General features: G+C 39.3%; 1 protein-coding gene across 1 annotated transcript in view; it reads left to right on the top strand.

Moving 5' to 3' along the window:
• VWA8 (von Willebrand factor A domain containing 8) overlaps window positions 1–27,562 on the top strand; it is a 1,436,595-nt gene that overhangs the window by 423,977 nt on the left and 985,056 nt on the right. The window contains exons 10-11 of the mRNA XM_053707969.1: window positions 13,047–13,151; window positions 27,264–27,392. Of these exons, the coding sequence (XP_053563944.1) occupies window positions 13,047–13,151; window positions 27,264–27,392 (234 nt within the window). The remainder of the gene's footprint in view (window positions 1–13,046; window positions 13,152–27,263; window positions 27,393–27,562) is intronic.

The following is a 27,562-nucleotide window of genomic DNA, read 5'->3' as shown; positions in this document are numbered from 1 at the left end:
GAAGAGAGGAAAGAAATCATTATGATCGAACATATCAGAATGAATATTTACATCAGGGTTTCCCCAATAGAGAAACTCCCTATCACAGACCCAATTATAATAATTCATATTATAAATCTAATGATTGGAATAGACCTCCATATTGGAATAAAAATCCTAATTGGAGTAATCAAGGACCTTGGAACAGACCATATAGCCAAAATAGACAGACCTATCAAAATCCCCAACATAGAACATACTACCATAAAGAGAATTTTAACTCCTATGAACAAGATAGAAGGAGAGGTCCCAATACTCCTGGGAATTATGATCAAGACAGAAGGAGAAACTAGAGTAACTCCACCAATTTTAATATAAATAGAAACAACGAAGAAATATGGAATGTAAGCACCCAGAATAGGTTTACACCATTAGAAAGACAAAGAGAAGAACACCCTAGTTTAACCACTAGAGAGGAAGCTTTTTTAGGGAGAAGCCCTCCAAGAGAGGGCGCATCTCTAATACAAAAAGAAAATGTAAGATCAGAAAACACACCAAAGATCAGAAAAAGAGGCCTAGAGGAAGTAGAGGAGGACAGGGAAGAAAGAACAGACTCAAAAAGACACAAATAAACATAACATCCCCTCCTGAAAATAAAGGTATTTTCAATTTAAGCAAAAAAGAACTAAGCACAGAAGAATCACGTGTTTTGGGATTAGGCCTATCATTTGCCCCAACCCAGACCTTAAATAAATTCAACACTCATATAAATGTAAGGAAATTTGTTAGAAATCTTACATTGAAGCGCTATTTTCTAAAACATCCTCTGGACAATTATAACCATGTGAGTGTGGTTCCAGTTGAGAAATTCCAACATACTAATTTAAGACCAAAATCTAATTTCTTTCCCACTCAAGACAAAGGAAGCAATCTAGAGACATTTGAGAAGCTAGTCCTAGCAGATCTAAGAAAACTAAATACAAAAAATGATAAACATAGAACCATTCCTAATTTAAATAAAAAAGAAAGAGAAACTTTAGAAAAATTAAAGAAAAACAATGAAATAACCATTAAATCAGCTGACAAGGGCAGAGGCCTAGTCTTAATGGACACAGAGAAATATTGTATAGAGGCAAATCGACTATTAGGAGATAGGAAAACTTATAGAAAATTAGAATTAGATCCTTCAGATAAATTTAAAAAGAAAATGATACGAATCCTTGATAAAGGAAAAGAAAAAGGAATATTAAAAGAGAAAGAATATGATTTTCTAAATGTAAAATTTCCCAGAATTCCAGTAATGTATCATTTACCTAAAATTCACAAAAATATTAATAATCCACCGGGGAGACCGATTATATTGGGTATAAGATCTATGACGTCCAATCTATCTTTATACGTCGATACTTTTTTACAAAAATATGTAACCAACTTAAATTCTTATCTAAAGGATTCTACTAGTCTCCTTAAAATTTTAGAAGAAATAAAATGGAACAACAATATGATAATGATAACCTGCGACGTAACCTCCTTATATACGTCTATAAGCCATAGTTTAGGACTTGAAGCAATAGATAAATGTCTATCCAGAGATAACGAAATGTTAAAGGAACAAAAGGAATTTTTGCTTGAGAGTATAAGATTCATTCTCGAACATAACTTCTTTTCATTTAATGATAAATACTATATACAAATTGAAGGGACAGCAATGGGCACAAGGTTCGCGCCAAGCTATGCAAATATTTTTATGGGAGAATGGGAACAGAGTTTCCTGGAAAATTGCGAGCTTGACGCGAACCTTGTGCTTTTTAAGAGATATATAGACTATCTATTTTTTATATGGAATGGTAGCGAGGAAGACCTAAAAGAATTTATTTTATTAATGAACAATAATGATAGAGGGATAGAATTCACCCATCAATATAGTCATAAAGAAATTACATTTTTGGACTTAGATATAAAAGTAACAGCAGACAAGTTGGAAACCAGCACACATTTCAAACCTGTTGACTCAAATAACCTAATACATGCCTCTAGCTGCCATTACAGCAAATGGAAAGACAACATACCAGTAGGTCAATGTCTCCGAATAAAGAAAAATTGTTCTAAACAAGATGATTTTGAGGCCCAAATAGGCATACTTGAAGAAAAATTTAAAGAACGAGGATATAAATTCGAGATCATAAACACAGCTATAAATAGAGCCAAAAATGTAGAAAGAAAAGAATTACTTAAAGTAAAAAAGAAACCCATTTCAACAAAATATAATGAATATGATATACCCTTCATCAATGACTATAGTCAAGATCATAAAGTATTGAATAAAATTCTACGTAAACATTGGCATCTGATCAAAGCAGACCCAATATTAGGAGATATAGTACCTCCCCACCCGAGAATGATCTACAGAAGAGCAAAAAATTTAAAATCTATATTAGCACCTAGTGAGTTTAAATCGAATCATAAGAAACAAACCCAATGTGATCTTTCAGGGAACCACCTTAAGGGTTTCTTTCCCTGCCATCTTTGTAGGGCCTGTAAATTTAGTTCAAGAAAAATATTTCCATTCCAGGACAAAAAAACAGTTTTCAAATTAAAGATATTATAAGATGCAGTAGTAAAGGAGTAATATACATGTTACAATGTACCTGTAATTTGTTCTATATAGGTGAAACCACAAGAATGTTAGGAGATCGGATAAGAGAGCATCTATGTAATATTAAAAAAGGAAATCTGGAAACCCAGTTATATAAACATTTCAGGGAAATACATCAAAATAGAACATCAGACCTGAAATATTGGGGAATCTGAAAAATTAAGAAAAATTGGAGAGGTGGTAGTCTAGAATTAAGTCTTTTGAAAAAGGAAGCAGAATTTCTATTTAATTTTAACACTATATACCCAAACAGCCTTAATTCTGAAATGGATCTATTTCCTTTTTTATGTGCTTAGTCCAATTAATACCCATACATTTTTCGCTTACTCTCAGTGAATAAACTCTATATCGTTATATTTGAGCCATATAGATCTAAGTTAAAGAACACCATTGATTTTTTTAATTAAAAATTAATTTAAAAAAATTTAATTTCTAGAAACCTCCAATATTAAAATCAATATTGCACAAGTTACACTATTAAGATATAGCTACACATATAATAAGGATGTGTAAAAAAATAAAAACATCTAAGACACTTTAACACTACTAATAATAGTTATTATTTTAACACTTAAAAAACATTCACAAATTGTAAGTAGAATTCCACAATCAGAAAAGAGACAATTATTAAGATGATAAACACAGACTTTAAAATAAATAAAAATGCACAAAATTATAAAAATCACATTCAATTTCTTTTAATCAACAACATTTATATTTTGGCACAGTTCCGTAAATTATTATATAGGTTAGTTTAAAATATTTGATATAGTATATACATGAAGTCAAGTCCAATAGATAGTAAGATATCCCACCCAAAAGAATTTGTAAGAACATAATGCAAACTCAATATAAGAATTTTATTATAACAATGGCCTCAAATTCCAAATGTCAAAAGTATGTGATAATGAATCTGTTCCATTAGATTGCTATTTAATATATTACAGTGATAATTTAGGTGCAATATTTAATATATTGCAATAATATAGGTACAATATTTTTCTTAAATGAGAGGACATGATAGTAATAAGGATCCCACTAAGATAAGACCAGAGAAATCGCCGTAATCTTTTTATTGTTCTTTATGCAAGATAGGGTTTTTTGTTGTTGTTTTTTTTATATATTTCCTAAACAAATGGTTTATTTATATAGGACACTATAGTTGTTTTAGACACTGAGTAATCTGCTAGTAAGAAAAGACCTTAAAAATGTATATTGTTTCTTCCCTATTTTTGGAAGATATTGATTTGTTTTTTTATATAACTTCTAAACAATTTACATAAAAAGTTTATGTGCAATATAGATTGGAAATAAGTTGTTCCAGAGAAAAAAACCAAACAGTTGCAAGAAAAAGCATCAAGGTAAAAAGCTAAGCCTCCCCTTATTTCTGACATAATGAAGTCTTAACCAATGAAAAGAAGTGGAGCGGTTTTTAAATGCTTCAGCAAAGACAGCACAGCATCTTGAGAAAGCCCGCAATTAGGGTGAAACCGGTTGAATCTGTGTTTGGAGAAAACTGTGTTTGGAGCAATACAAGGTGGTTTGACTCTGTGAAAAAAATCATAGCAGCTAAAGGTTTTTTCCTGAAAGAAAAGGATTGCCGTGAAAAACAAACACCTGAAATCAAAAAGTAAAGACACTTATTCCCCTGCGTACACTCTGTACTAAAGAGCAGGAAGAATAATTTGGTCTAAGGGATAAGAGACTTGCGCAAGTCTGAAAACATCCACCTGGAATAATTCTGACTGTTACTGACAAACATCAACTTCTGAGGGAAGATTACTCGAAGGAAGGGTAAGACTACCTGCATGGCAGGATTACTACAAAGTCTACCAAAGGTACTAATCATATAAAGATCTTTTAAAAAAACCCTCCCTAAGGCAAGTCCTAAAAAGGCAACTTAAGCATTCAGTAGTTGGCCACTACTAAAGTTTATTGTCAAGGAGAAATATGCATTAGGAGAGACTTTTGTGTAATCGTTACATTTGGAGAGACTTTCCATTTCTAAAATAACACGCAAAGTTACATATGTCAAAATAAGGGGCATTGCAACAAATTACCATTTGCTAAAAGAGACTATACAGCTTTCTCTTTAAAAATAATATTTGTTTTGGTTAATTAAAGGTGGTAACGTTAGACTATCCTTTACTTATCAGTCCAGTAAGAAAACACAGAAGCCATTTTCTTAAAGCAGAAGTATATTGAAAACACTTGCATAAAGTTATAAGCTTAGTAATTTATTTTAAATATCTACGCATATCAAAGGTTTTCTTAGAAGAAAGTTTGTTTGTTTTTAAAGGAACAAATTTGTCACAATAGATTTCAGTGAAAAATCTGCTAATTGTATAATTTTGTATTTTATGATTTTTATGTAATGTTTTTTAATAAGTAAAAGTTTTTTTTATAAAATTGGCATATATTTTCAAGTTCTCTTCACTATATATTAGTAAAAAAAAAAAAAACGTACCTGGTTTAACCATATCACATATATAGAGGCTTTAAACTGAGAGTCCGGAAGTGTTTCAATGTGACATTATATTTATTTGGGTACAGATAAAATTTATAAACATTAGAATTCACATTTAATGTTTCATATTCAAAACTAATAAAGAACATAACAATCATTATGCAAATTTATAATAAACACGAATAAATACATAAAGGTGTATTTTTCAATAAAAGATCAAAATAGAGTGATTTATCCTTCAATAATTTTTTACCAAAAAGGAAAAGAGTCCAAATATATATAATTATATATATATATATATATATATATATATATATATATATATATATATATATATATATATATATATATAATTATTTGAGAACACCCTTATTAAGGTCCCCATTATTAATGTGATCATACCCATATCTCTAACGTTTTGAGCTTACTGAGTGCCCCCGAAAACCATTCTCTGTTTTATTTACAGTTCTATAGTGTCTTTATGCCAGGCAGGTACTGGTCGGATAATTTTTTGGCTGTTACCAGGGTTCATGTCACCCTCTTGGTGCAGATAATACTGCTAGATTCTGAAATGTCTCTTGGCCTATTCTATGGATTCCGGGCTCGGATCCTACCAAAATATGAGGCCTGTTGTTTAAATACAACCCCTCCGTACGGAGGGTTATGAGTGCCAATCTAGGTTGGTTGTTCGGGCTTCTCTCCTGGGATACGGATCTGTTTTTGCAGACATCATCATGGTTCTTCAGGTCCCCGGGGACTCATTATTCCATTCTTTTAAGTTGGGAGATGTGTGTAACCTATGTGGTCTCGTATGCCGAGTGATTAATTATTTGCATTTTCACTCGAGGTTCCTCCGGACGCTGACTCTTAGCCTATTTAGCATTTTATTGTGGTGGCAGAGTTTCCTTCCTTCCCGCCTTGGGTGGATCATATGGTCTGGATGTGCAGGCATGTTCTTTCTCTGCTCATAGATGTGTTACTCTAAGAGTTGATGTGCAGGGGTTCCCTGCCTTCTCAGGGGAGCTGCGAAGCTCCAGCTTTTGATGCTTAAAGAAGATTTGGGAAGGTAGATCCTTCAAGGATCTCTGGCTGTTGTCTCTTCCATTACCTTTGGTCTGACCATGGTCTCAACGTTCAGGTGTTTTTCCGTCCTCATTGCAACTCTAGCCTTGGGGGCTTGTCAGTGAAGGGACGAGGTCGGTTATGGAGGGCCGTCCTTCTGGGGTCAGATAGTTGACCATTTTTACTCGATGCTCCGTTGGGGGCTTTGTGGGCGGTGTTTTAAGTTTGATTCTCTGGGATCAGTGAGGTAGCTCAGTTAGTAAATGCCCTGACTACAAAAAAACCTGTTTAAAGGATCCAAGGTCACAGGTTTGAATCCCGGCAGGGCCGACTCTGCCCTTCATTCTTCCGAGGTCAATGAAATGAGTACCATTAAATTACTTTAAAGATGGCGAGCAGGGTACAGGGTTCTCATTTGATTTCGGATGTTAGTTGCTACCCTGCCTGTGTGTGTAGCACTTATTAACGCTTGCCTACGAGATTTCTTTGTGATCCAGGCGCCCTGGGTGCCGAAAACGTAGACCGTTAAGGAAGTCCTTTGTGCCTCTTGGGTTTGAGGCTATTGCTAGATCGCCAAGTCTTTAGAGGTACGTTCCTCCTTGTAGGAGGCAGCTTAGGGTTCCTCTGGAAGTTGGATCTTCGATTGATTCCTTTTCGAGGACCCTGACCTAGGTCCGTGTCTCTCCTTGGATGGACGGTTCAATATCACACTAGATGTTTGTGGTCCCGCGGGCCTCTCTCCGTAGAGGCTGGGGCTCTGTGAGAGATGTCTATGGTTTTGTAGCTTAGGCTTTAGGTCCTCTTGACGGTTCCCTATTGGCGCATTTACGCTGTTCCTGTAGACTCCAGGTATCTCTCCTGGGTTGGTATATGGCCGAGGGGTCTCCCCTCTATGGTAGGGTGAGTTACCTTGGTATTTGGAGCGACCTGTGGGTCCTTGGTGTCTTGCCTTGTGAGTGTTTTTCCCTTTTTGTGTTCCCGAATCCTGGAAGGGGAGTTGCGATGTAGTGTCCGGTTCCTCCATTCCTGCAGCGTTAGGCTGAGGGTTTGATCCCTATGGGGCTCCTGTTATATGTTGGATTCTGATATATAGATTCTGAGAATCTGAGGGCCTTCTTCCCTTGGGAAGTGTTCCTTGTTTTTAGAGGAGACTGCCGTATAGGGGTTTCGTACCCGAGCACAATGTCTATCCTGACTCATGTTAACATACAATTTGTAGTAATGGTCAGCGGTCTAACCGGGGGCCTTGTTTCTACATTGACCCTTCCTTTCTCTTCGGAAGTCTGGGACTCTTCTTTGGGCTAGGACCATTATCCTAGAGGGAGATTGGGGGTCGGTTACTCTATGCGGGTTGACCGTTTTCTTTAGAGTCGGTTCTTTCCTTTGTGGGAGGTCTTGGATGTCCTCCTCCTTTCCACAGATGTTCAGTGCTGGGAGGGGACGCTCCTTGGAGCTCGATATTCGGAGGGCTGTGAGCCCTTGGAAGGTTTGCAGTTGAATTCAGCTTCAGCTATTGCACTTTGAGGGTGTATCCAGCTACAGCTAATTGCACTTTGACTGGGTGTTCGCAAGCTTTGAAACCCTTTTTAGGTGTTTGGATTTAGCAACGGTAAGTCAGCTTTCTACCTGGAAGCTGGTCATTGGGAGTTCCTGTTCAGAAGGTTGGAGTTCTTTTTGGAGAACTCTTTCCTAGCTGCTGGTATAGTTATCTTTTCTCTTGTAAGATGTATTGAGTCCACGGATTCATCCATACTTGTGGGATATTCTCCTTCCCTACAGGAAGTGGCAGAGAGAGCACCCACAGCAGAGCTGTCTATATAGCTCCTCCCTTAGCTCAACCCCCCAGTCATTCTCTCTGCCTGCTTAACTGCTAGGAAGGGCAAAGAGGAGTGTGGTGACAAAAATGTTAGTTTTTATTTTCTCAAGCAAAAGTTTGTTATTTTAAATGGTACCGGTCTGTACTATTTACTCTCTGGCAGAAAAGGGATGAAGATTTCTGCAAGGAGGATGATGATCTTAGCATTTTGTAACTAAGATCCACTGCTGTTCTCACAAGGGCTGAAGAGTACAGGAAAACTTCAGTTGGGGGAACAGTTTGCAGGCTAAACTGCATTAAGGTATGTTCAGTCTATTTTTTTCTAGACAGACTGTGTTATTTCTAGAAAAGGCTGGCAATATCCCCATGAGGGAAAGGTAAGCTGTATTCAGTAAAAGAGGAATCCAAGCTTGCATAAAGGGCTCATAGTTACTGGTGACACTAATAGGAAAAAACGTTTTGGTTTCATTACAAATAAAACGTTTTTTTGAGGGACTTTAAGGGGTCTTTGTGGTTTGTTTAAGGGTTATTAACCCACATGGCTAGTTTAAGAAACACTCTGTGGTGTTTTTTAGGCCCCATAACATCGAGTGAGGTGGGTGGGGCCTATTTTCAGTTGCACAGTTTATTAACCTCAGAAGCATTCAGCTACTTCTCCAGAGATTCCTGCTGTATTTGAGGGCTATAAAGAGGTTTTTTCCCCCCACAAATCGTTCCTAAAGGGCAGGTATGCGCCACAGCAGAGAAGTGGCAAGGTGCTGAACGTTATTTTACCGGTTTTGAAGTTTTTTCAATCCGGTTTTTACATTAAGGGGTTAATTGTTTATTTGCATAGTTGTGCAAAGTTACTAAGGCTTTATGATGCTACTGTAAAAATTTTGTTGTGTTTACTGCTTTTTTACACTGTTTTGCAGAGTTTGTGCAGCTTTTTTTCTCTTAAAGGCACAGTACCATTTTTGTTTAAAGTGTTATTTAATTTGATTAAAGTGTTTTCCAAGCTTGCTTGTTACATTACTAGCCTGTTTAACATGTCTAACACCAAGGAGAATCCTTGTTCTATGTGTTTAGAAGCCATTGTGGAACCCCCTCTTAGAATGTGTCCCACTTGCACTGATATGTCTATAAATTATAAAGAGCATATTTTAGCACTTAAAAATATTGCAATAGATGATTCTCAGTTAGAAGGAAATGAGGGTTTAGCATCTAGCTCTCCCCAAGTGTCACAACCAGTAACGCCCGCACAAGTGACGCCAAGTACCTCTAGTGCGTCTAATTCATTTACTTTACAAGACATGGCCACAGTTATGAATAAAACCCTCACAGAGGTCTTCTCTAAACTGCCTGGTTTACAAGGAAAGCGTGTCAGCTCTGGGTTACTCTGGGTTAAGAACAAATGCTGAGCCACCTGACGCTTTAGTAGCCGTATCCGTTATACCCTCACAATGTTCTGAAGTAGGGGTAAGGGATTTGTTATCTGAGGGAGAGATTTCTGATTCAGGAAAGACGCTCCCTCAGACAGATTCTGATATAACGGCCTTTAAATTTAAGCTTGAACACCTCCGCTTATTGCTCAAGGAGGTATTAGCTACTCTAGACGATTGTGACCCTATAGTGGTCCCAGAGAAATTGTGTTAAATGGACAAATACTTAGAGGTTCCTGTTTACACTGATGTTTTTCCAGTCCCTAAGAGGATTGTGACTATTGTTACTAAGGAGTGGGATAGACCAGGTATTCCGTTCGCTCCCCCTCCTGTTTTTAAGAAAATGTTTCCCATATCTGACACCATACAGGACTCGTGGCAGACTGTTCCTAAGGTGGAGGGAGCTATCACTCTTGCCATCTCTCCGGAATCCATATCCCAGGGGTAGAGAACTGGGAGGCGCATTTCCTAAGTCGTCAGACTTTTCATCCGGAGGAGTGGGAGCTCCATCCGGAGGTATTTGCCCAGCTGACTCAGCTATGGGGCACACCAGAATTGGATCTGATGGCGTCCCGACAGAACGCCAAACTTCCGCGTTACGGGTCCAGGTCCCGGGATCCCCAGGCGGTACTGATAGATGCTCCTCCCACGTCTGGTTGCCAGAATCAAGCAGGAGAGAGCTTCAGTGATTCTGATAGCGCCTGCGTGGCCACGCAGGACTTTGTATGCAGAACTGGTGGACATGTCATCTGTTCCACCATGGACTCTGCCAATGAGGCAGGACCTTCTAATCCAAGGTCCGTTCAAGCATCCAAATCTAATTTCTCTGCCGCTGACTGCTTGGAGATTGAACGCCTGATTCTATCAAAGCGTGTTTCTCTGAGTCGGTCATTGATACCCTGATTCAGGCTAGAAAGCCTGTCACCAGAAAAATCTATCATAAGATTTGGTGCAAATATCTTTCTTGGTGTGAATCCAAGGGTTACTCATGGAGTAAGATTAGGATTCCTAGTCTTTTCTCCAAGAAGGATTGGAGAAGGGATTATCAGCTAGTTCCTTAAAGGAACAAATATCTGCTTTGTCTATTCTTTCACACAAACGTCTGGCAGATGTCCCAGACGTTCAAGCGTTTAGTCAGGCCTTGGTCAGGATCAAGCCTGTATTTAAACCTGTTGTTCCGCCATGGAGCCTAAACTTGGTTCTTAAAGTTCTTCAAGGGGTTCCGTTTGAACCTATGCATTCCATAGATATTAAGCTTTTATCTTGGAAAGTTTTGTTTTTAGTAGCTATCTCTTCGGCTCGAAGAGTTTCTGAGTTATCTGCTTTACAGTGTGACTCACCTTATCTTATTTTCCTTGCAGATAAGGTGGTTTTACGTACCAAACCTGGATTCCTTCCTAAGGTTGTTTCTAATAGGAATATCAATCAGGAAATTGTTGTTCCTTCGCTGTGTCCTAATCCTTCTTCAAAGAAGGAACGTCTGTTGCACAATCTTGATGTGGTTCGTGCTTTAAAGTTCTATTTACAAACAACCAAAGATTTCTGTCAAACATCTTCATTGTTTGTTGTCTATTCTGGTAAGCGAAGAGGTCAAAAGTATGGATGAATCCGTGGACTCGATACATCTTACAAGAGAAAACAGAATTTATGCTTACCTGATAAATTTCTTTCTCTTGTGATGTATCGAGTCCACGGCCCGCCCTGTCTATTTAAGACAGGTAGTATATTTTTATTTAAAAAACTTCAGTCACCACTTCACCCTATAGTTTCTCCTTTTTCTTCCTAGCCTTCGGTTGAATGACTGGGGGGTGGAGCTAAGGGAGGAGCTATATAGACAGCTCTGCTGTGGGTGCTCTCTCTGCCACTTCCTGTAGGGAAGGAGAATATCCCACAAGTATGGATGAATCCGTGGACTTGATACATCACAAGAGAAAGAAATTTATCAGGTAAGCATAAATTCTGTTTTTTATGTTGTCTCTGCTGTGTAGCTTGCGGATCTAGATCTAATATGAGGTAACGGGGAGCTCATGGTTTTCCTGGACTACCTTTGGGTATGGTACAGGGTCAGGGATATGAGGGTGTTCCTCAAGTTCTTTTTGGGACATGTTTCCCTGTGTATGGATCTCTTTTTCTTCGGTCCTTGTGTTTCTAGGGAGATCGTCTCCCTGGGCGTTGCTGTTGTACGACAACCATGGGTTGTTCTATGTTTTGCAGAGTGGAATGATCCTTTGGATCTTTCATGAGAATCTGTTCTTCCTTTTGGGGGCAGATAGCGGTCCTCGTCTTGGCCGCGTACCTTCATGGGAGTCGGGATCCGCGGGGCTGAGTCCTCGGAGGTTGTTTGGGCTTGACGGACTCTGGGACTGAGTTGTTTAGTTCAACTTTTCCGGCGGTGTAAATAATGTGCAGTTAACTGGGCTTCGGGTTTTCACCCATGTCGTCTATATTTTTTAGGGTGTCGAGTATCGGGCTGTGGTGGCTTTCGAAGGGGCCGCCTTTTGTGCCCACCCGTTGTTGCTTTCAGTGTACTCAAGCTTGGGTATTGTTTTCCCCAAAGTAATGAATGCAACTGTGGACTCTTCCCTTTTAAGAAGAAAAACATAAATTATGCTTACCTGATAATTTCATTTTCTTCCGAAGGGAGGAGTCCACAGCTCCCGCCCGTGTTTTATCTCTGAGGCGGTTGCATTTTTTTGTTTTTCTGGCACCTGTTTTCACCCTGATATTTCTCCTACTGTTCCTTGTTCCCTTGGCAGAATGACTGGGGGATGAGAGAAGGGGTGGGGGAGTTATTTGAGCCTTTGGCTGGGGTGTCTTTGCCTCCTCCTGGTGGCCAGGTTCTGTATTTCCCAAAAGTAATGAATGCAGCTGTGGACTCTTCCCTTCAGAAGAAAATGAAATTATCAGGTAAGGATAATTTATGTTTTTTAGTTTAATTAAATATGTATTATCTTGATCTTTTGATACAAAAGTTGCTAGTCACTGTACAAGAGACTTAACAGAATATTGTTAACATGATTGATAAGCATTATAAAGTGATACAAGTTTCCCAATGTCTGATTTCATGTCACTTAGCAGAGTCTTAAAGCACCACATTCAGAGATGATTTTTTTGCTTGGAGCATAGTTTTACAACTGCACCAATAAACAGATAAATAAAGTATATTCTACTTACCAAAGTGTTATGTAGTGCTCACCCCCCTTCTATTTCCGATGACAACAAACAGAAGACTGGAAAACCATTGACTGACTACTGTGTGCAAAGCTACTCAGGCAAGCACAACAGGCATTTGTTTTGTTTCCTGTTACTGCACAACAATTCTAAACTATACAGTACATGATAATGTACAGCCTTGGTAAAACAAAGAATGCAAGCTTTCCGTACAAGCGGCTGCAATTTATCACAGTGAGAGAGAGTGTAAACAGCTGATAAACCCCAACTATCATGAAAGGAAAGTCATTAAAAGCAAAGAGCAGTAAAATTTCAAATACAAAGCAAGATTGTTATTTCGCTTAAGGCCCCTAGGAAGAACAGGAATTTACAATAATTGTGTTTTTTCTTTTTAAATCTGCATAAATGCTCTATAAATCTTGGTTTAGTTATTATGTTAGTAATTTGCTGAAATGTTTTCCAAATCTTTTTTAGGATGCTTTTCCTATGCTGCCCTTTCAATCCATCCTACAAAGACTCTACCCTTACAATGCTTTATTGGGTAAAGAAGGCCAAACAGCAGTGGAGGATTCACTAAAGGTATGAATATGTGCTTTAAAACATAGCCACTTTGTATTTTTATTATTTATTACTTACAGGGTTTCTTGTGCTGATGTATTAAGCCAAAAATCTGAATATTAATAATCAATTAAAAATGCAAACAAAAATATATTAAGAGCGTTGCTACTTTAAAGGGACATTAGACTAAATATTTAAGTTCCCATAAAACAAGTAGCGGTCAAGCTAAAAGTAAACGTGACCGTCAGGTTAGGGCGACTGAAGTCCTTGCTAAAGGGTTAGGGCTAAATTAAAAGTTGTGCCAAACACAACATAAATACATTAAAAGGGCAGTCTACTCCAGAATTTTTATTGTTTAAATAGATAGCTAATCCCTTTATTACTCATTCCCCAGTTTTGCATAACCAACACGGTTATATAAATATACTGTTTACCTCTGTGATTACCTTGTATCTAAGAATCTGCAGACTGACCCCTTATCTCAGTACTTTTGACAGACTTGCATTTTAACCAATTAGTGCTGACTCCACGGGAGTGAACACGTTATCTATATGGCCCACATGAATTAGCGCCGTCTAGCTGTGAAAAAAACTGTCAAAATGCACTAAGATAAGAGGTGCTTAGAAATTAGCTATCAGCCTATCTAGGTTTAGCTTTCAACAATGAATACCAATAGAACAAAGCAAATTTGATAATAAAAGTAAATTGGAAAGTTGTTTAAAATCACATGCCCTATCTGAATCATGAATGTTTAATTTTGACTAGACTGTCCCTTTACAATATACATTTACACTAATATTTACATAGAAATATTAATAAATATATATATATATACATACATACATATACATGTCTATGTGTATGTATGTATGTATGTGTGTATATATATATAAATATATACATGTGTATTTAATGTATTTATATGAGCAGCGGTCGCCAACCAGTGGTCCATGAGAAGATGTTGGTGGTCCTTGACACCATCAAGCAGGAATTAATCTCCTCTGATGGTGTCACCCCCGTCGTGCTGCAACTCCCTACAGTGCCTGGCTGGAAATCAGTGAAAACCGACAGAGGAGTTAAATTACAATCTCCCTACGCACGTTGCGTAGTACTGCATAACTTGCGTAGCTAGATTTTTAACTCCTCCTGGCGCGCTGCTCAGAGGAAAATGATTCCATTCTAAAGCCAGCAGAGGTTGGTATAGTCTTGGCTTGAAATAGTGGAATTAAAGTAAATAAAAAAATATTCTTTCCCCCCTCATATTTCATTTATTTTCTTCCCTTTACCTGTCTCTTTGTAGTAGTTTTCCTAATTCCTTCAGATGGACTTACATCAATGTTTGTCTTCCTCCCCTCCATCTTCTTTTTTTTTAAATTAAATATGATTTTTTTTTCATTCTAATAATTTTCCTGCACACAAATCCATTCCACCTAAATTCTAGTAATTGCCATCCAGCAGATCAGCCATATCCCATCAGTATTATAGTAATTGCCAGTAACATAAGTAGTTAACTCACTTCCATATTGAGAGCTTTCTGATATAAACTTAATTTATGACTCCAATGTCTGTCCATGATCATAAGTAGTTTTGAATAATTCCTAACTGGGGAGGTGACTTTGAAGTTTTGTGGTCCTTTTAAACATAATTCTTTTTCTCCTGTTAAGTGTGGTCAGTCCACGGGTCATCATTACTTCTGGGATATTAACTCTACCCCAACAGGAAGTGCAAGAGGATCACCCAGCAGAGCTGCTATATAGCTCCTCCCCTCTACGTCACACCCAGTCATTCTCTTGCACCCAACTAATAGATAGGATGTGTGAGAGGACTGTGGTGATTATACTTAGTTTTTATATCTTCAATCAAAAGTTTGTTATTTTAAAACAGCACCGGAGTGTGTTGTTCCTTCTCAGGTAGAATTTGAAGAAGAATCTACCTGAGTTTTTGTATGATTTTAGCCGGCGTAGTTAAGATCATTTTGCTGTTCTCGGCCATCTGAGGAGTGAGGTAAACTTCAGATCAGGGGACAGCGGGCAGGTTCACCTGCAAAGAGGTATGTAGCAGCATATTATTTTCTGAGGAATGGAATTGTCTGAGAAAATACTGCCAATACCGATATGATGTAAGTTCAGCCTTAAATGCAGTAGTAGCAACTGGTATCAGGCTGTCATGTATGTATATTTACACTTCAGTATTCTGGGGAATGGCACTTCACTGGGATAATACTGTATACATAAAAATTTTTTAGCCTAACTTGCAGTGGGAACGACTAGCAACAGGCTTTCTAATGACACTTCATTTATTTGATGTTAAACGTTTTGCTGGCATGTTAAATCGTTTAATTATCTGAGGTACTGGGTGAAAAATTGTTTTGGGCACTGTTTTTTTCCACTTGGCGGTAGTTTTATTTAATTTAAGACAGTTTACTGATCTCCCTCACTGTTGTGTGTGAGGGGGAGGGGCCTATTTTGGCGCTTTTGCTACGCATCAGAAATTCAGTCACAAGTCTGTTTTCTTCCCTGCATGATCCGGATCGTCTCTACAGAGCTCAAGGGTCTTCAAAAATTATTTTGAGGGAGGTAATCACTCACAGCAGACCTGTGAGATTGTGCTTTGACTGTGATAAAAAACGTTTTTATTATGTACATTTTTTCTGCTATGTAAGGGTTTGTTATTCATTATTATGGGGACAATCCTTTGCTAAATGGTGTTTTTACCGGAAAGAATTTGAATTTATAATTTCTCCGGTTCATTGTTACTCAACTGTCATAACTTTTTTCTGTGCTTCTTAAAGGCACAGTACGTTTTTCATATTACTTGTAAATTGAGTTGAAATGTATTTCCAAGTCTGCTAGTTTATTTGCTAGTGTGTTAAACATGTCTGACTCAGAGGAATATCTCTGTGCTATATGTGCTAAAGCCAAAGTGGAGCCCAATAAAAATTTATGTACTAATTGCATTGATGCTACTTTAAATAAAAGTCAATCTGTACAAATTGAACATCATTCACCAAACAACGAGGGGAAAGTTATGCCGACTAACTTGCCTCACGTGTCAGTACCTGCATCTCCCGCTCGGGAGGTGCGTGATATTGTAACGCCGAGTACTTCAGGGCGGCCATTACAAATCACATTACAGGACATGGCTAATGTTATGACTGAAGTTTTGTCTAAATTACCAGAACTTAGAGGTAAGCGTGATCACTCTGGGGTGAGAACAGAGTGCGCTGATAATAATAGGGCCATGTCAGATACTGCGTCACAATATGCAGAACATGAGGACGGAGAGCTTCAATCTGCAGGTGACGGTTCTGATCCCAATAGAGTGGATTCAGACATTTCTAACTTTAAGTTTAAGCTTGAAAACCTCCGTGTACTGCTAGGGGAGGTATTAGCGGCTCTGAATGATTGTAACACCGTTGCAATCCCAGAGAAATTATGTAGGCTGGATAGATACTATGCGGTACCGGCGAGTACTGACGTATTTCCTATACCTAAGAGGCTTACAGAGATAATTACTAAGGAGTGGGATAGGCCCGGTGTACCCTTTTCCCCCCCTCCTGTATTTAGAAAAATGTTCCCAATAGACGCCACCACACGGGACTTATGGCAGACGGTCCCTAAGGTGGAGGGAGCGGTTTCTACTCTGGCTAAGCGTACCACTATCCCAGTGGAGGATAGCTGTGCCTTTTCAGATCCAATGGATAAAAAATTAGAGGGTTACCTTAAGAAAATGTTTGTTCAACAAGGTTTTATATTGCAACCCCTTGCATGTATTGCGTCTGTCACGGCCGCGGCCGCTTTTTGGTCCGAGTCCCTGGAAGAGACTCTTGACTCAATAACTATAGATGAGATTTCAAACAAGCTTAAAACTCTTAAGATAGCTAATTCATTTGTTTCAGATGCCGTAGTACATTTAACTAAACTTACGGCTAAGAATTCCGGATTCGCCATTCAGGCACGCAGAGCACTGTGGCTAAAATCCTGGTCAGCTGACGTTACTTCTAAATCTAAATTACTTAACATACCTTTCAAAGGGCAGACCTTATTCGGGCCCGGTTTGAAAGAAATTATCGCTGACATTACTGGAGGTAAGGGCCATGCCCTACCTCAAGACAGAGCCAAACCTAGGGCTAGACAGTCTAATTTTCGTTCCTTTCGTAATTTCAAGGCAGGAGCAGCATCAACTTCCTCTGCACCAAAACAGGAAGGAGCTGTTGCTCGCTACAGACAAGGCTGGAGATCCAACCAGTCCTGGAACAAGGGCAAGCAGGCCAGAAAACCTGCTACTGCCCCTAAGACAGCATGAATTGAGGGCACCCGATCCGGGAACGGATCTAGTGGGGGGCAGACTTTCTCTCTTCGCCCAGGCTTGGGCAAGAGATGTCCAGGATCCCTGGGTGTTAGAGATCATATCTCAGGGATATCTTCTGGACTTCAAATCCTCTCCCCCAAAAGGGAGATTTCATCTGTCAAGGTTGTCAACAAACCAAATAAAGAAAGAGGCGTTTCTACGCTGTGTACAAGATCTTTTACTAATGGGAGTGATCCATCCGGTTCCGCGGTCGGAACACGGACAGGGGTTTTACTCAAATCTGTTTGTGGTTCCCAAGAAAGAGGGAACCTTCAGACCAATCTTGGATTTAAAGATCCTAAACAAATTCCTAAGAGTTCCATCGTTCAAAATGGAAACTATTCGGACAATCCTACCCATGATCCAAAAGGGTCAGTACATGACCACAGTGGATTTAAAGGATGCTTACCTTCACATACCGATTCACAAAGATCATTACCGGTATCTAAGGTTTGCCTTCCTAGACAGGCATTACCAGTTTGTAGCTCTTCCATTCGGATTGGCTACGCTCCAAGAATCTTCACAAAGGTTCTGGGGGCTCTTCTGGCGGTACTAAGACCGCGAGGAATTTCGGTAGCTCCGTACCTAGACGACATTCTGATACAAGCTTCAAGCTTTCAAACTGCCAAGTCTCATACAGAGTTAGTACTGGCATTTCTAAGGTCGCATGGATGGAAGGTGAACGAAAAGAAGAGTTCTCTCTTTCCACTCACAAGAGTTCCCTTCTTGGGGACTCTTATAGATTCTGTAGAAATGAAGATCTACCTGACAGAAGACAGGTTAACAAAGCTTCAAAATGCATGCCTTGTCCTTCATTCCATTCAACACCCGTCAGTGGCTCAATGCATGGAGGTGATCGGCTTAATGGTAGCGGCAATGGACATAGTACCCTTTGCACGCCTACATCTCAGACCGCTGCAATTGTGCATGCTAAATCAGTGGAATGGGGATTACTCAGATTTGTCCCCTACTCTGAATCTGGATCAAGAGACCAGAAATTCTCTTCTATGGTGGCTTTCTCGGCCACATCTGTCCAGGGGGATGCCATTCAGGAGGCCAGATTGGACAATTGTAACAACAGACGCCAGCCTACTAGGTTGGGGCGCTGTCTGGAATTCTCTGAAGGCTCAGGGATCATGGACTCAGGAGGAGAGTCTCCTGCCAATAAACATTCTGGAATTGAGAGCAGTTCTCAATGCTCTTCTGGCTTGGCCTCAGTTAACAACTCAGGGGTTCATCAGGTTTCAGTCGGACAACATCACGACTGTAGCTTACATCAACCATCAAGGAGGGACAAGAAGCTCCCTAGCGATGATGGAAGTATCAAAGATAATTCGCTGGGCAGAGTCTCACTCTTGCCACCTGTCAGCAATCCACATCCCGGGAGTGGAGAACTGGGAGGCGGATTTCCTAAGTCGTCAGACTTTTCATCCGGGGGAGTGGGAACTTCATCCGGAGGTCTTTGCCCAAATACTTCGACGTTGGGGCAAACCAGAGATAGATCTCATGGCGTCTCGACAGAACGCCAAGCTTCCTTGTTACGGGTCCAGATCCAGGGATCCGGGAGCGGTCCTGATAGATGCTTTGACAGCACCGTGGACCTTCGGGATGGCTTATGTGTTTCCACCCTTCCCGATGCTTCCTCGATTGATTGCCAGAATCAAACAGGAGAGAGCATCAGTGATTCTAATAGCGCCCGCGTGGCCACGCAGGACTTGGTATGCAGATCTAGTGGACATTTCATCCTGTCCACCTTGGTCTCTGCCTCTGAGACAGGACCTTCTGATCCAGGGTCCCTTCAAACATCAAAATCTAATTTCTCTGAAGCTGACTGCTTGGAAATTGAACGCTTGATTTTATCAAAACGTGGATTTTCTGAGTCAGTAATTGATACCTTAATACAGGCTAGGAAGCCTGTTACCAGAAAGATTTACCATAAAATATGGCGTAAATACTTATATTGGTGCGAATCCAAAAATTACTCATGGAGTAAGGTTAGGATTCCTAGGATATTGTCTTTTCTACAAGAAGGTTTAGAAAAGGGTTTATCCGCTAGTTCCTTAAAGGGACAGATCTCAGCTCTGTCCATTCTTTTACACAAACGTCTGTCAGAAGTTCCAGACGTTCAGGCTTTTTGTCAGGCTTTGGCCAGGATTAAGCCTGTGTTAAAAACTGTTGCTCCACCATGGAGTTTAAACTTAGTTCTTAACGTTTTACAGGGTGTTCCGTTTGAACCCCTTCATTCCATTGATATCAAATTTTTATCTTGGAAAGTTCTGTTTTTAATGGCTATTTCCTCGGCTCGGAGAGTCTCTGAGTTATCTGCCTTACATTGTGATTCTCCTTATCTGATTTTTCATTCAGACAAGGTAGTTCTGCGTACTAAACCTGGGTTCTTACCTAAGGTGGTCACTAACAGGAATATCAATCAAGAGATTGTTGTTCCATCTTTGTGTCCTAATCCTTCTTCAAAGAAGGAACGTCTTCTACACAATCTAGATGTAGTCCGTGCCCTGAAATTTTATTTACAGGCAACTAAAGATTTTCGACAAACGTCTTCCCTGTTTGTCGTTTATTCTGGTCAGAGGAGAGGTCAAAAAGCTTCTGCTACCTCTCTCTCTTTTTGGCTTCGTAGCATAATACGTTTAGCTTATGAGACTGCTGGACAGCAGCCTCCTGAAAGAATTACAGCTCATTCTACTAGAGCTGTGGCTTCCACTTGGGCCTTTAAGAATGAGGCCTCTGTTGAACAGATTTGCAAGGCTGCAACTTGGTCTTCTCTTCATACTTTTTCCAAATTTGACACTTTTGCTTCTTCGGAGGATGTTTTTGGGAGAAAGGTTCTTCAGGCAGTGGTTCCCTCCGTATAAAGATCCTGCCTGTCCCTCCCGTCATCCGTGTACTTTAGCTTTGGTATTGGTATCCCAGAAGTAATGATGACCCGTGGACTGACCACACTTAACAGGAGAAAACATAATTTATGCTTACCTGATAAATTCCTTTCTCCTGTAGTGTGGTCAGTCCACGGCCCGCCCTGTTTTTTATGGCAGGTCTAAATTTTTAAATTATACTCCAGTCACCACTGCACCCTTTAGCTTCTCCTTTCTCGTTGGTTCTCGGTCGAATGACTGGGTGTGACGTAGAGGGGAGGAGCTATATAGCAGCTCTGCTGGGTGATCCTCTTGCACTTCCTGTTGGGGAGGAGTTAATATCCCAGAAGTAATGATGACCCGTGGACTGACCACACTACAGGAGAAAGGAATTTATCAGGTAAGCATAAATTATGTTTTTTCCCACTTTCTGCCTCTCTGTTTCCAGCTCAAAAGTTGGCACTCACCCTTCATCTGTCTGAAGGCTCGCTGGAAACAAGGGGCATCAAGCTCCATACGGAGCTTGATAAATCGGCCCCATAGTGTGTGTGTCCGGTTTGTGTTTAGTAGTAAGCAAATATGTTCTGCTCTACAATAGATAGGTGCAGTACTGTGCATCTATCAGTCATGGTAAGTGCAGTATCTGTACTGTACTCTATTCCTTTGTTATTACTGATGTTTTATGGTTAAGTATTTAAATGCAGTACTGTACTGTTTTACATTTTCAGTAACATTTTTCTTTCATGTAATTAGCAAGAGTCCATGAGCTAGTGACGTATGGGATATACATTCCTACCAGGAGGGGCAAAGTTTCCCAAACCTCAAAATGCCTATAAATACACCCCTCACCACACCCACAAATCAGTTTTACAAACTTTGCCTCCTATGGAGGTGGTGAAGTAAGTTTGTGCTAGATTCTACGCTGATATGCGCTCCGCAGCAGGTTGGAGCCCGGTTTTCCTCTCAGTGTGCAGTGAATGTCAGAGGGATGTGAAGAGAGTATTGCCTATTTGAATTCAATGATCTCCTTCTACGGGGTCTATTTCATAGGTTCTCTGTTATCGGTCGTAGAGATTCATCTCTTACCTCCCTTTTCAGATCGACGATATACTCTTATTTATATACCATTACCTCTGCTGATTTTCGTTTCAGTACTGGTTTGGCTTTCTACAACATGTAGGTGAGTGTCCTGGGGTAAGTAAGTCTTATTTTCTGTGACACTCTAAGCTATGGTTGGGCACTTTTTTTTATAAAGTTCTAAATATATGTATTCAAACATTTATTTGCCTTGACTCAGGATGTTCAACATTCCTTATTTCAGACAGTCAGTTTCATATTTGGGATAATGCATATGAATAAATCAATTTTTTTCTTACCTTAAAATTTGACTTTTTCCCTGTGGGCTGTTAGGCTCGCGGGGGCTGAAAATGCTTCATTTTATTGCGTCATTCTTGGCGCAGACTTTTTTGGCGCAAAATTTTTTTTCTGTTTCCGGCGTCATACGTGTCACCGGAAGTTGCGTCATTTTTTACGTTCTTTTGCGCCAAAAGTGTCGGCGTTCCGGATGTGGCGTCATTTTTGGCGCCAAAAGCATTTAGGCGCCAAATAATGTGGGCGTCATTTTTGGCGCAAAAAAAAAATATGGGCGTCACTATTGTCTCCACATTATTTAAGTCTCATTATTTATTGCTTCTGGTTGCTAGAAGCTTGTTCACTGGCATTTTTTCCCATTCCTGAAACTGTCATTTAAGGAATTTGATCAATTTTGCTTTATATGTTGTTTTTTCTATTACATATTGCAAGATGTCCCACGTTGAAACTGAGTCAGAAGATACTTCTGGAAAATCGCTGCCTGGTGCTGGAGCTACCAAAGCTAAGTGTATCTGCTGTAAACTTATGGTATCTGTTCCTCCAGCTGTTATTTGTACTGTTTGTCATGACAAACTTGTTAATGCAGATAATATTTCCTTTAGTACTGTTACATTACCTGTTGCTGTTCCGTCAACATCTAATACTCAGATTGTTCCTCATAACATAAGAGATTTTGTTTCTAAATCCATTAAGAAGGCTATGTCTGTTATTCCTCCTGCTAGTAAACGTAAAAAGTCTTTTAAAACTTCTCATTTTTCAGATGAATTTTTAAATGAACATCATCATTCTGATTCTGATAATGGTTCTTCTGGTTCAGAGGATTTTGTCTCAGAGGTTGATGCTGATAAATCTTCATATTTATTTAAAATGGAATTTATTCGTTCTTTACTTAAAGAAGTCCTAATTGCATTAGAAATTGAGGATTCTGGTCCTCTTGATACTAAATCTAAACGTTTAGATAAGGTTTTTAAATCTCCTGTAGTTATTCCAGAAGTTTTTCCTGCCCCTGGTGCTATTTCTGAAGTAATTTCCAGGGAATGGAATAATTTGGTTAATTCATTTACTCCTTCTAAACGTTTTAAGCAATTATATCCTGTGCCATCTGACAGATTAGAGTTTTGGGACAAAATCCCTAAGGTTGATGGGGCTGTCTCTACTCTTGCTAAGCGTACTACTATTCCTACGGCAGATGGTACTTCCTTTAAGGATCCTTTAGATAGGAAAATTGAATCCTTTCTAAAAAAAGCTTACTTGTGTTCAGGTAATCTTCTTAGACCTGCTATATCTTTAGCGGATGTTGCTGCAGCTTCAACTTTTTGGTTAGAAGCTTTAGCGCAACAAGTAACAGATCATAATTCTCATAGCATTATTATTCTTCTTCAACATGCTAATAATTTTATTTGTGATGCCATCTTTGATATCATTAGAGTTGATGTCAGGTATATGTCTCTAGCTATTTTAGCTAGAAGAGCTTTATGGCTTAAAACTTGGAATGCTGATATGTCTTCTAAGTCCACTCTGCTTTCCCTTTCTTTCCAGGGTAATAAATTGTTTGGTTCTCAGTTGGATTCTATTATCTCAACTGTTACTGGAGGGAAAGGAACTTTTTTACCACAGGATAAAAAATCTAAAGGTAAATTTAGGTCTAATAATCGTTTTCGTTCCTTTCGTCACAACCAGGAACAAAAACCTGATCCTTCATCCTCAGGAGCGGTATCAGTTTGGAAACCATCTCCAGTCTGGAATAAATCCAAGCCTTTTAGAAAATCAAAGCCAGCTCCTAAGTCCACATGAAGGTGCGGCCCTCATTCCAGCTCAGCTGGTAGGGGGCAGATTTCGTTTTTTCAAAGAAATTTGGATCAATTCTGTTCACAATCTTTGGATTCAGAACATTGTTTCAGAAGGGTACAGAATTGGCTTCAAGATAAGGCCTCCTGCAAAGAGATTTTTTCTTTCCCGTGTCCCAGTAAACCCAGCGAAGGCTCAAGCATTTCTGAAATGTGTTTCAGATCTAGAGTTGGCTGGAGTAATTATGCCAGTTCCAGTTCTGGAACAGGGACTGGGGTTTTATTCAAATCTCTTCATTGTACCAAAGAAGGAGAATTCCTTCAGACCAGTTCTGGATCTAAAAATATTGAATCGTTATGTAAGGATACCAACATTCAAAATGGTAACTGTAAGGACTATCCTGCCTTTTGTTCAGCAAGGGCATTATATGTCTACAATAGATTTACAGGATGCATATCTGCATATTCTGATTCATCCAGATCACTATCAGTTTCTGAGATTCTCTTTCCTAGACAAGCATTACCAGTTTGTGGCTCTGCCGTTTGGCCTAGCTACAGCTCCAAGAATTTTTACGAAGGTTCTCGGTGCCCTTCTGTCTGTAATCAGAGAACAGGGTATTGTGGTATTTCCTTATTTGGACTATATCTTGGTACTTGCTCAGTCTTTACATTTAGCAGAATCTCATACGAATCGACTTGTGTTGTTTCTTCAACATCATGGTTGGAGGATCAATTTACCAAAAAGTTCATTGATTCCTCAGACACAGGTAACCTTTTTAGGTTTCCAGATAGATTCAGTGTCCATGACTCTATCTTTGACAGACAAGAGACGTCTAAAATTGATATCAGCTTGTCGAAACCTTCAGTCACAATCATTCCCTTCGGTAGCCTTATGCATGGAAATTCTAGGTCTTATGACTGCTGCATCGGACGCGATCCCCTTTGCTCGTTTTCACATGCGGCCTCTTCAGCTCTGTATGCTGAACCAGTGGTGCAGGGATTACACAAAGATATCTCAATTAATATCTTTAAAACCGATTGTACGACACTCTCTGACGTGGTGGACAGATCACCATCGTTTAGTTCAGGGGGCTTCTTTTGTTCTTCCGACCTGGACTGTAATTTCAACAGATGCAAGTCTTACAGGTTGGGGAGCTGTGTGAGGGTCTCTGACAGCATAAGGGGTTTGGGAATCTCAGGAGGTGAGATTACCGATCAATATTTTGGAACTCCGTGCAATTTTCAGAGCTCTTCAGTCTTGGCCTCTTCTAAAGAGAGAATCGTTCATTTGTTTTCAGACAGACAATGTCACAACTGTGGCATACATCAATCATCAAGGAGGGACTCACAGTCCTCTGGCTATGAAAGAAGTATCTCGAATTCTGGTATGGGCGGAATCCAGCTCCTGTCTAGTTTCTGCGGTTCATATCCCAGGTATAGACAATTGGGAAGCGGATTATCTCAGTCGCCAAACGTTACATCCGGGCGAATGGTCTCTTCACCCAGAGGTATTTCTTCAGATTGTTCAAATGTGGGGACTTCCAGAAATAGATTTGATGGCCTCTCATCTAAACAAGAAACTTCCCAGGTATCTGTCCAGATCCAGGGATCCTCAAGCGGTAGCAGTGGATGCATTATCACTTCCTTGGAAGTATCATCCTGCCTATATCTTTCCGCCTCTAGTTCTTCTTCCAAGAGTAATCTCCAAGATTCTGAAGGAATGCTCGTTTGTTCTGCTGGTAGCTCCAGCATGGCCTCACAGGTTTTGGTATGCGGATCTTGTCCGGATGGCCTCTTGCCAACCGTGGACTCTTCCGTTAAGGCCAGACCTTCTGTCGCAAGGTCCTTTTTTCCATCAGGATCTCAAATCCTTAAATTTAAAGGTATGGAGATTGAACGCTTGATTCTTAGTCAAAGAGGTTTCTCTGACTCTGTGATTAATACTATGTTACAGGCTCGTAAATCTGTATCTAGGGAGATATATTATAGAGTCTGGAAGACTTATATTTCTTGGTGTCTTTCTCATCATTTTTCCTGGCATTCTTTTAGAATTCCGAGAATTTTACAGTTTCTTCAGGATGGTTTGGATAAAGGTTTGTCTGCAAGTTCCTTGAAAGGACAAATCTCTGCTCTTTCTGTTCTTTTTCACAGAAAGATTGCTAATCTTCCTGATATTCATTGTTTTTTACAAGCTTTGGTTCGTATAAAACCTGTCATTAAGTCAATTTCTCCTCCTTGGAGTTTGAATTTGGTTCTGAGGGCTCTTCAAGCTCCTCCGTTTGAACCTATGCATTCATTGGACATTAAATTACTTTCTTGGAAAGTTTTGTTCCTTTTGGCCATCTCTTCTGCCAGAAGAGTTTCTGAATTATCTGCTCTTTCTTGTGAGTCTCCTTTTCTGATTTTTCACCAGGATAAGGCGGTGTTGCGAACTTCTTTTAAATTTTTACCTAAGGTTGTGAATTCCAACAACATTAGTAGAGAAATTGTGGTTCCTTCATTATGTCCTAATCCTAAGAATTCTAAGGAGAAATCATTGCATTCTTTGGATGTAGTTAGAGCTTTGAAATATTATGTTGAAGCTACTAAGAATTTCCGAAAGACTTCTAGTCTATTTGTTATCTTTTCCGGTTCTAGGAAAGGTCAGAAGGCCTCTGCCATTTCTTTGGCATCTTGGTTGAAATCTTTAATTCATCATGCTTATGTCGAGTCGGGTAAAACTCTGCCTCAAAGGATTACAGCTCATTCTACTAGGTCAGTTTCTACTTCCTGGGCGTTTAGGAATGAAGCTTCGGTTGATCAGATTTGCAAAGCAGCAACTTGGTCTTCTTTGCATACTTTTACTAAATTCTACCATTTTGATGTGTTTTCTTCTTCTGAAGCTGTCTTTGGTAGAAAAGTACTTCAGGCAGCTGTTTCAGTTTGAATCTTCTGCTTATATTTTCAGTTTTTTTCTTTATAAGATTTAAACTTTATTTTTGGATGTGTATTTTTTTTCAGCGGAATTGGCTGTCTTTATTTTATCCCTCCCTCTCTAGTGACTCTTGCGTGGAAGATCCACATCTTGGGTAGTCATTATCCCATACGTCACTAGCTCATGGACTCTTGCTAAATACATGAAAGAAAACATAATTTATGTAAGAACTTACCTGATAAATTAATTTCTTTCATATTAGCAAGAGTCCATGAGGCCCACCCTTTTTTTTGTGGTGGTTATGATTTTTTTGTATAAAGCACAATTATTCCAATTCCTTATATTTATGCTTCGCACTTTTTTCTTATCACCCCACTTCTTGGCTATTCGTTAAACTGATTTGTGGGTGTGGTGAGGGGTGTATTTATAGGCATTTTGAGGTTTGGGAAACTTTGCCCCTCCTGGTAGGAATGTATATCCCATACGTCACTAGCTCATGGACTCTTGCTAATATGAAAGAAATGAATTTATCAGGTAAGTTCTTACATAAATTATGTTATTTGTGGTACAGGTATATTCTGTGTTTGTATATATGAGTGACTTTGTAATGTGTACTGTTTATCAGATTACTGACAGTACTGTATATTAGTGTGTACAGTATGCTGTCTATCTATCAATCATCTATCTATCTAGTCTTTCTTTCTATCTAAAATCAAAACTGCTTATTTACTGTTTTCTAGATTAACCTTAGTCATATTTCACAGGTCGCTGACTGTACCTTTATCAGCTATTTCAAATGGTTCTTACATTTTGCTAACTTATATCCTGTTATTCTTCACAGAGGTTTGATCTCATGGATTCAAAATCTTCCATTCCCCTGAAAATTGGGAAGGTGAATGCAGCACACAAAGAAAATAAATTACGAGCTTCTGTGTCTCTTCAAGTTGGCGGCAAGGATGTTTCTATGGAGGTGACAATGTTATTTACTGAGATAATGTAATTGTTATGCTTCTTTGCGTTGTAGAACAGTGTTTTTTATGGTTGTATTTATAAATTCAGCTCTCTGGAATTTTGATGAAATCCATTGTCAAACAGTCCTGTGCACTGTAAAAGTGCTTCGCTGGAAATAAGCACGTCTAA

This window comes from Bombina bombina, chromosome 3, assembly GCF_027579735.1.
Source record: "Bombina bombina isolate aBomBom1 chromosome 3, aBomBom1.pri, whole genome shotgun sequence".
Classification (NCBI taxonomy): Eukaryota; Metazoa; Chordata; class Amphibia; order Anura; family Bombinatoridae; genus Bombina; species Bombina bombina.
Note: the sequence above shows the minus strand (reverse complement) of the source record. Positions and strands in the feature narration are given on the sequence as shown.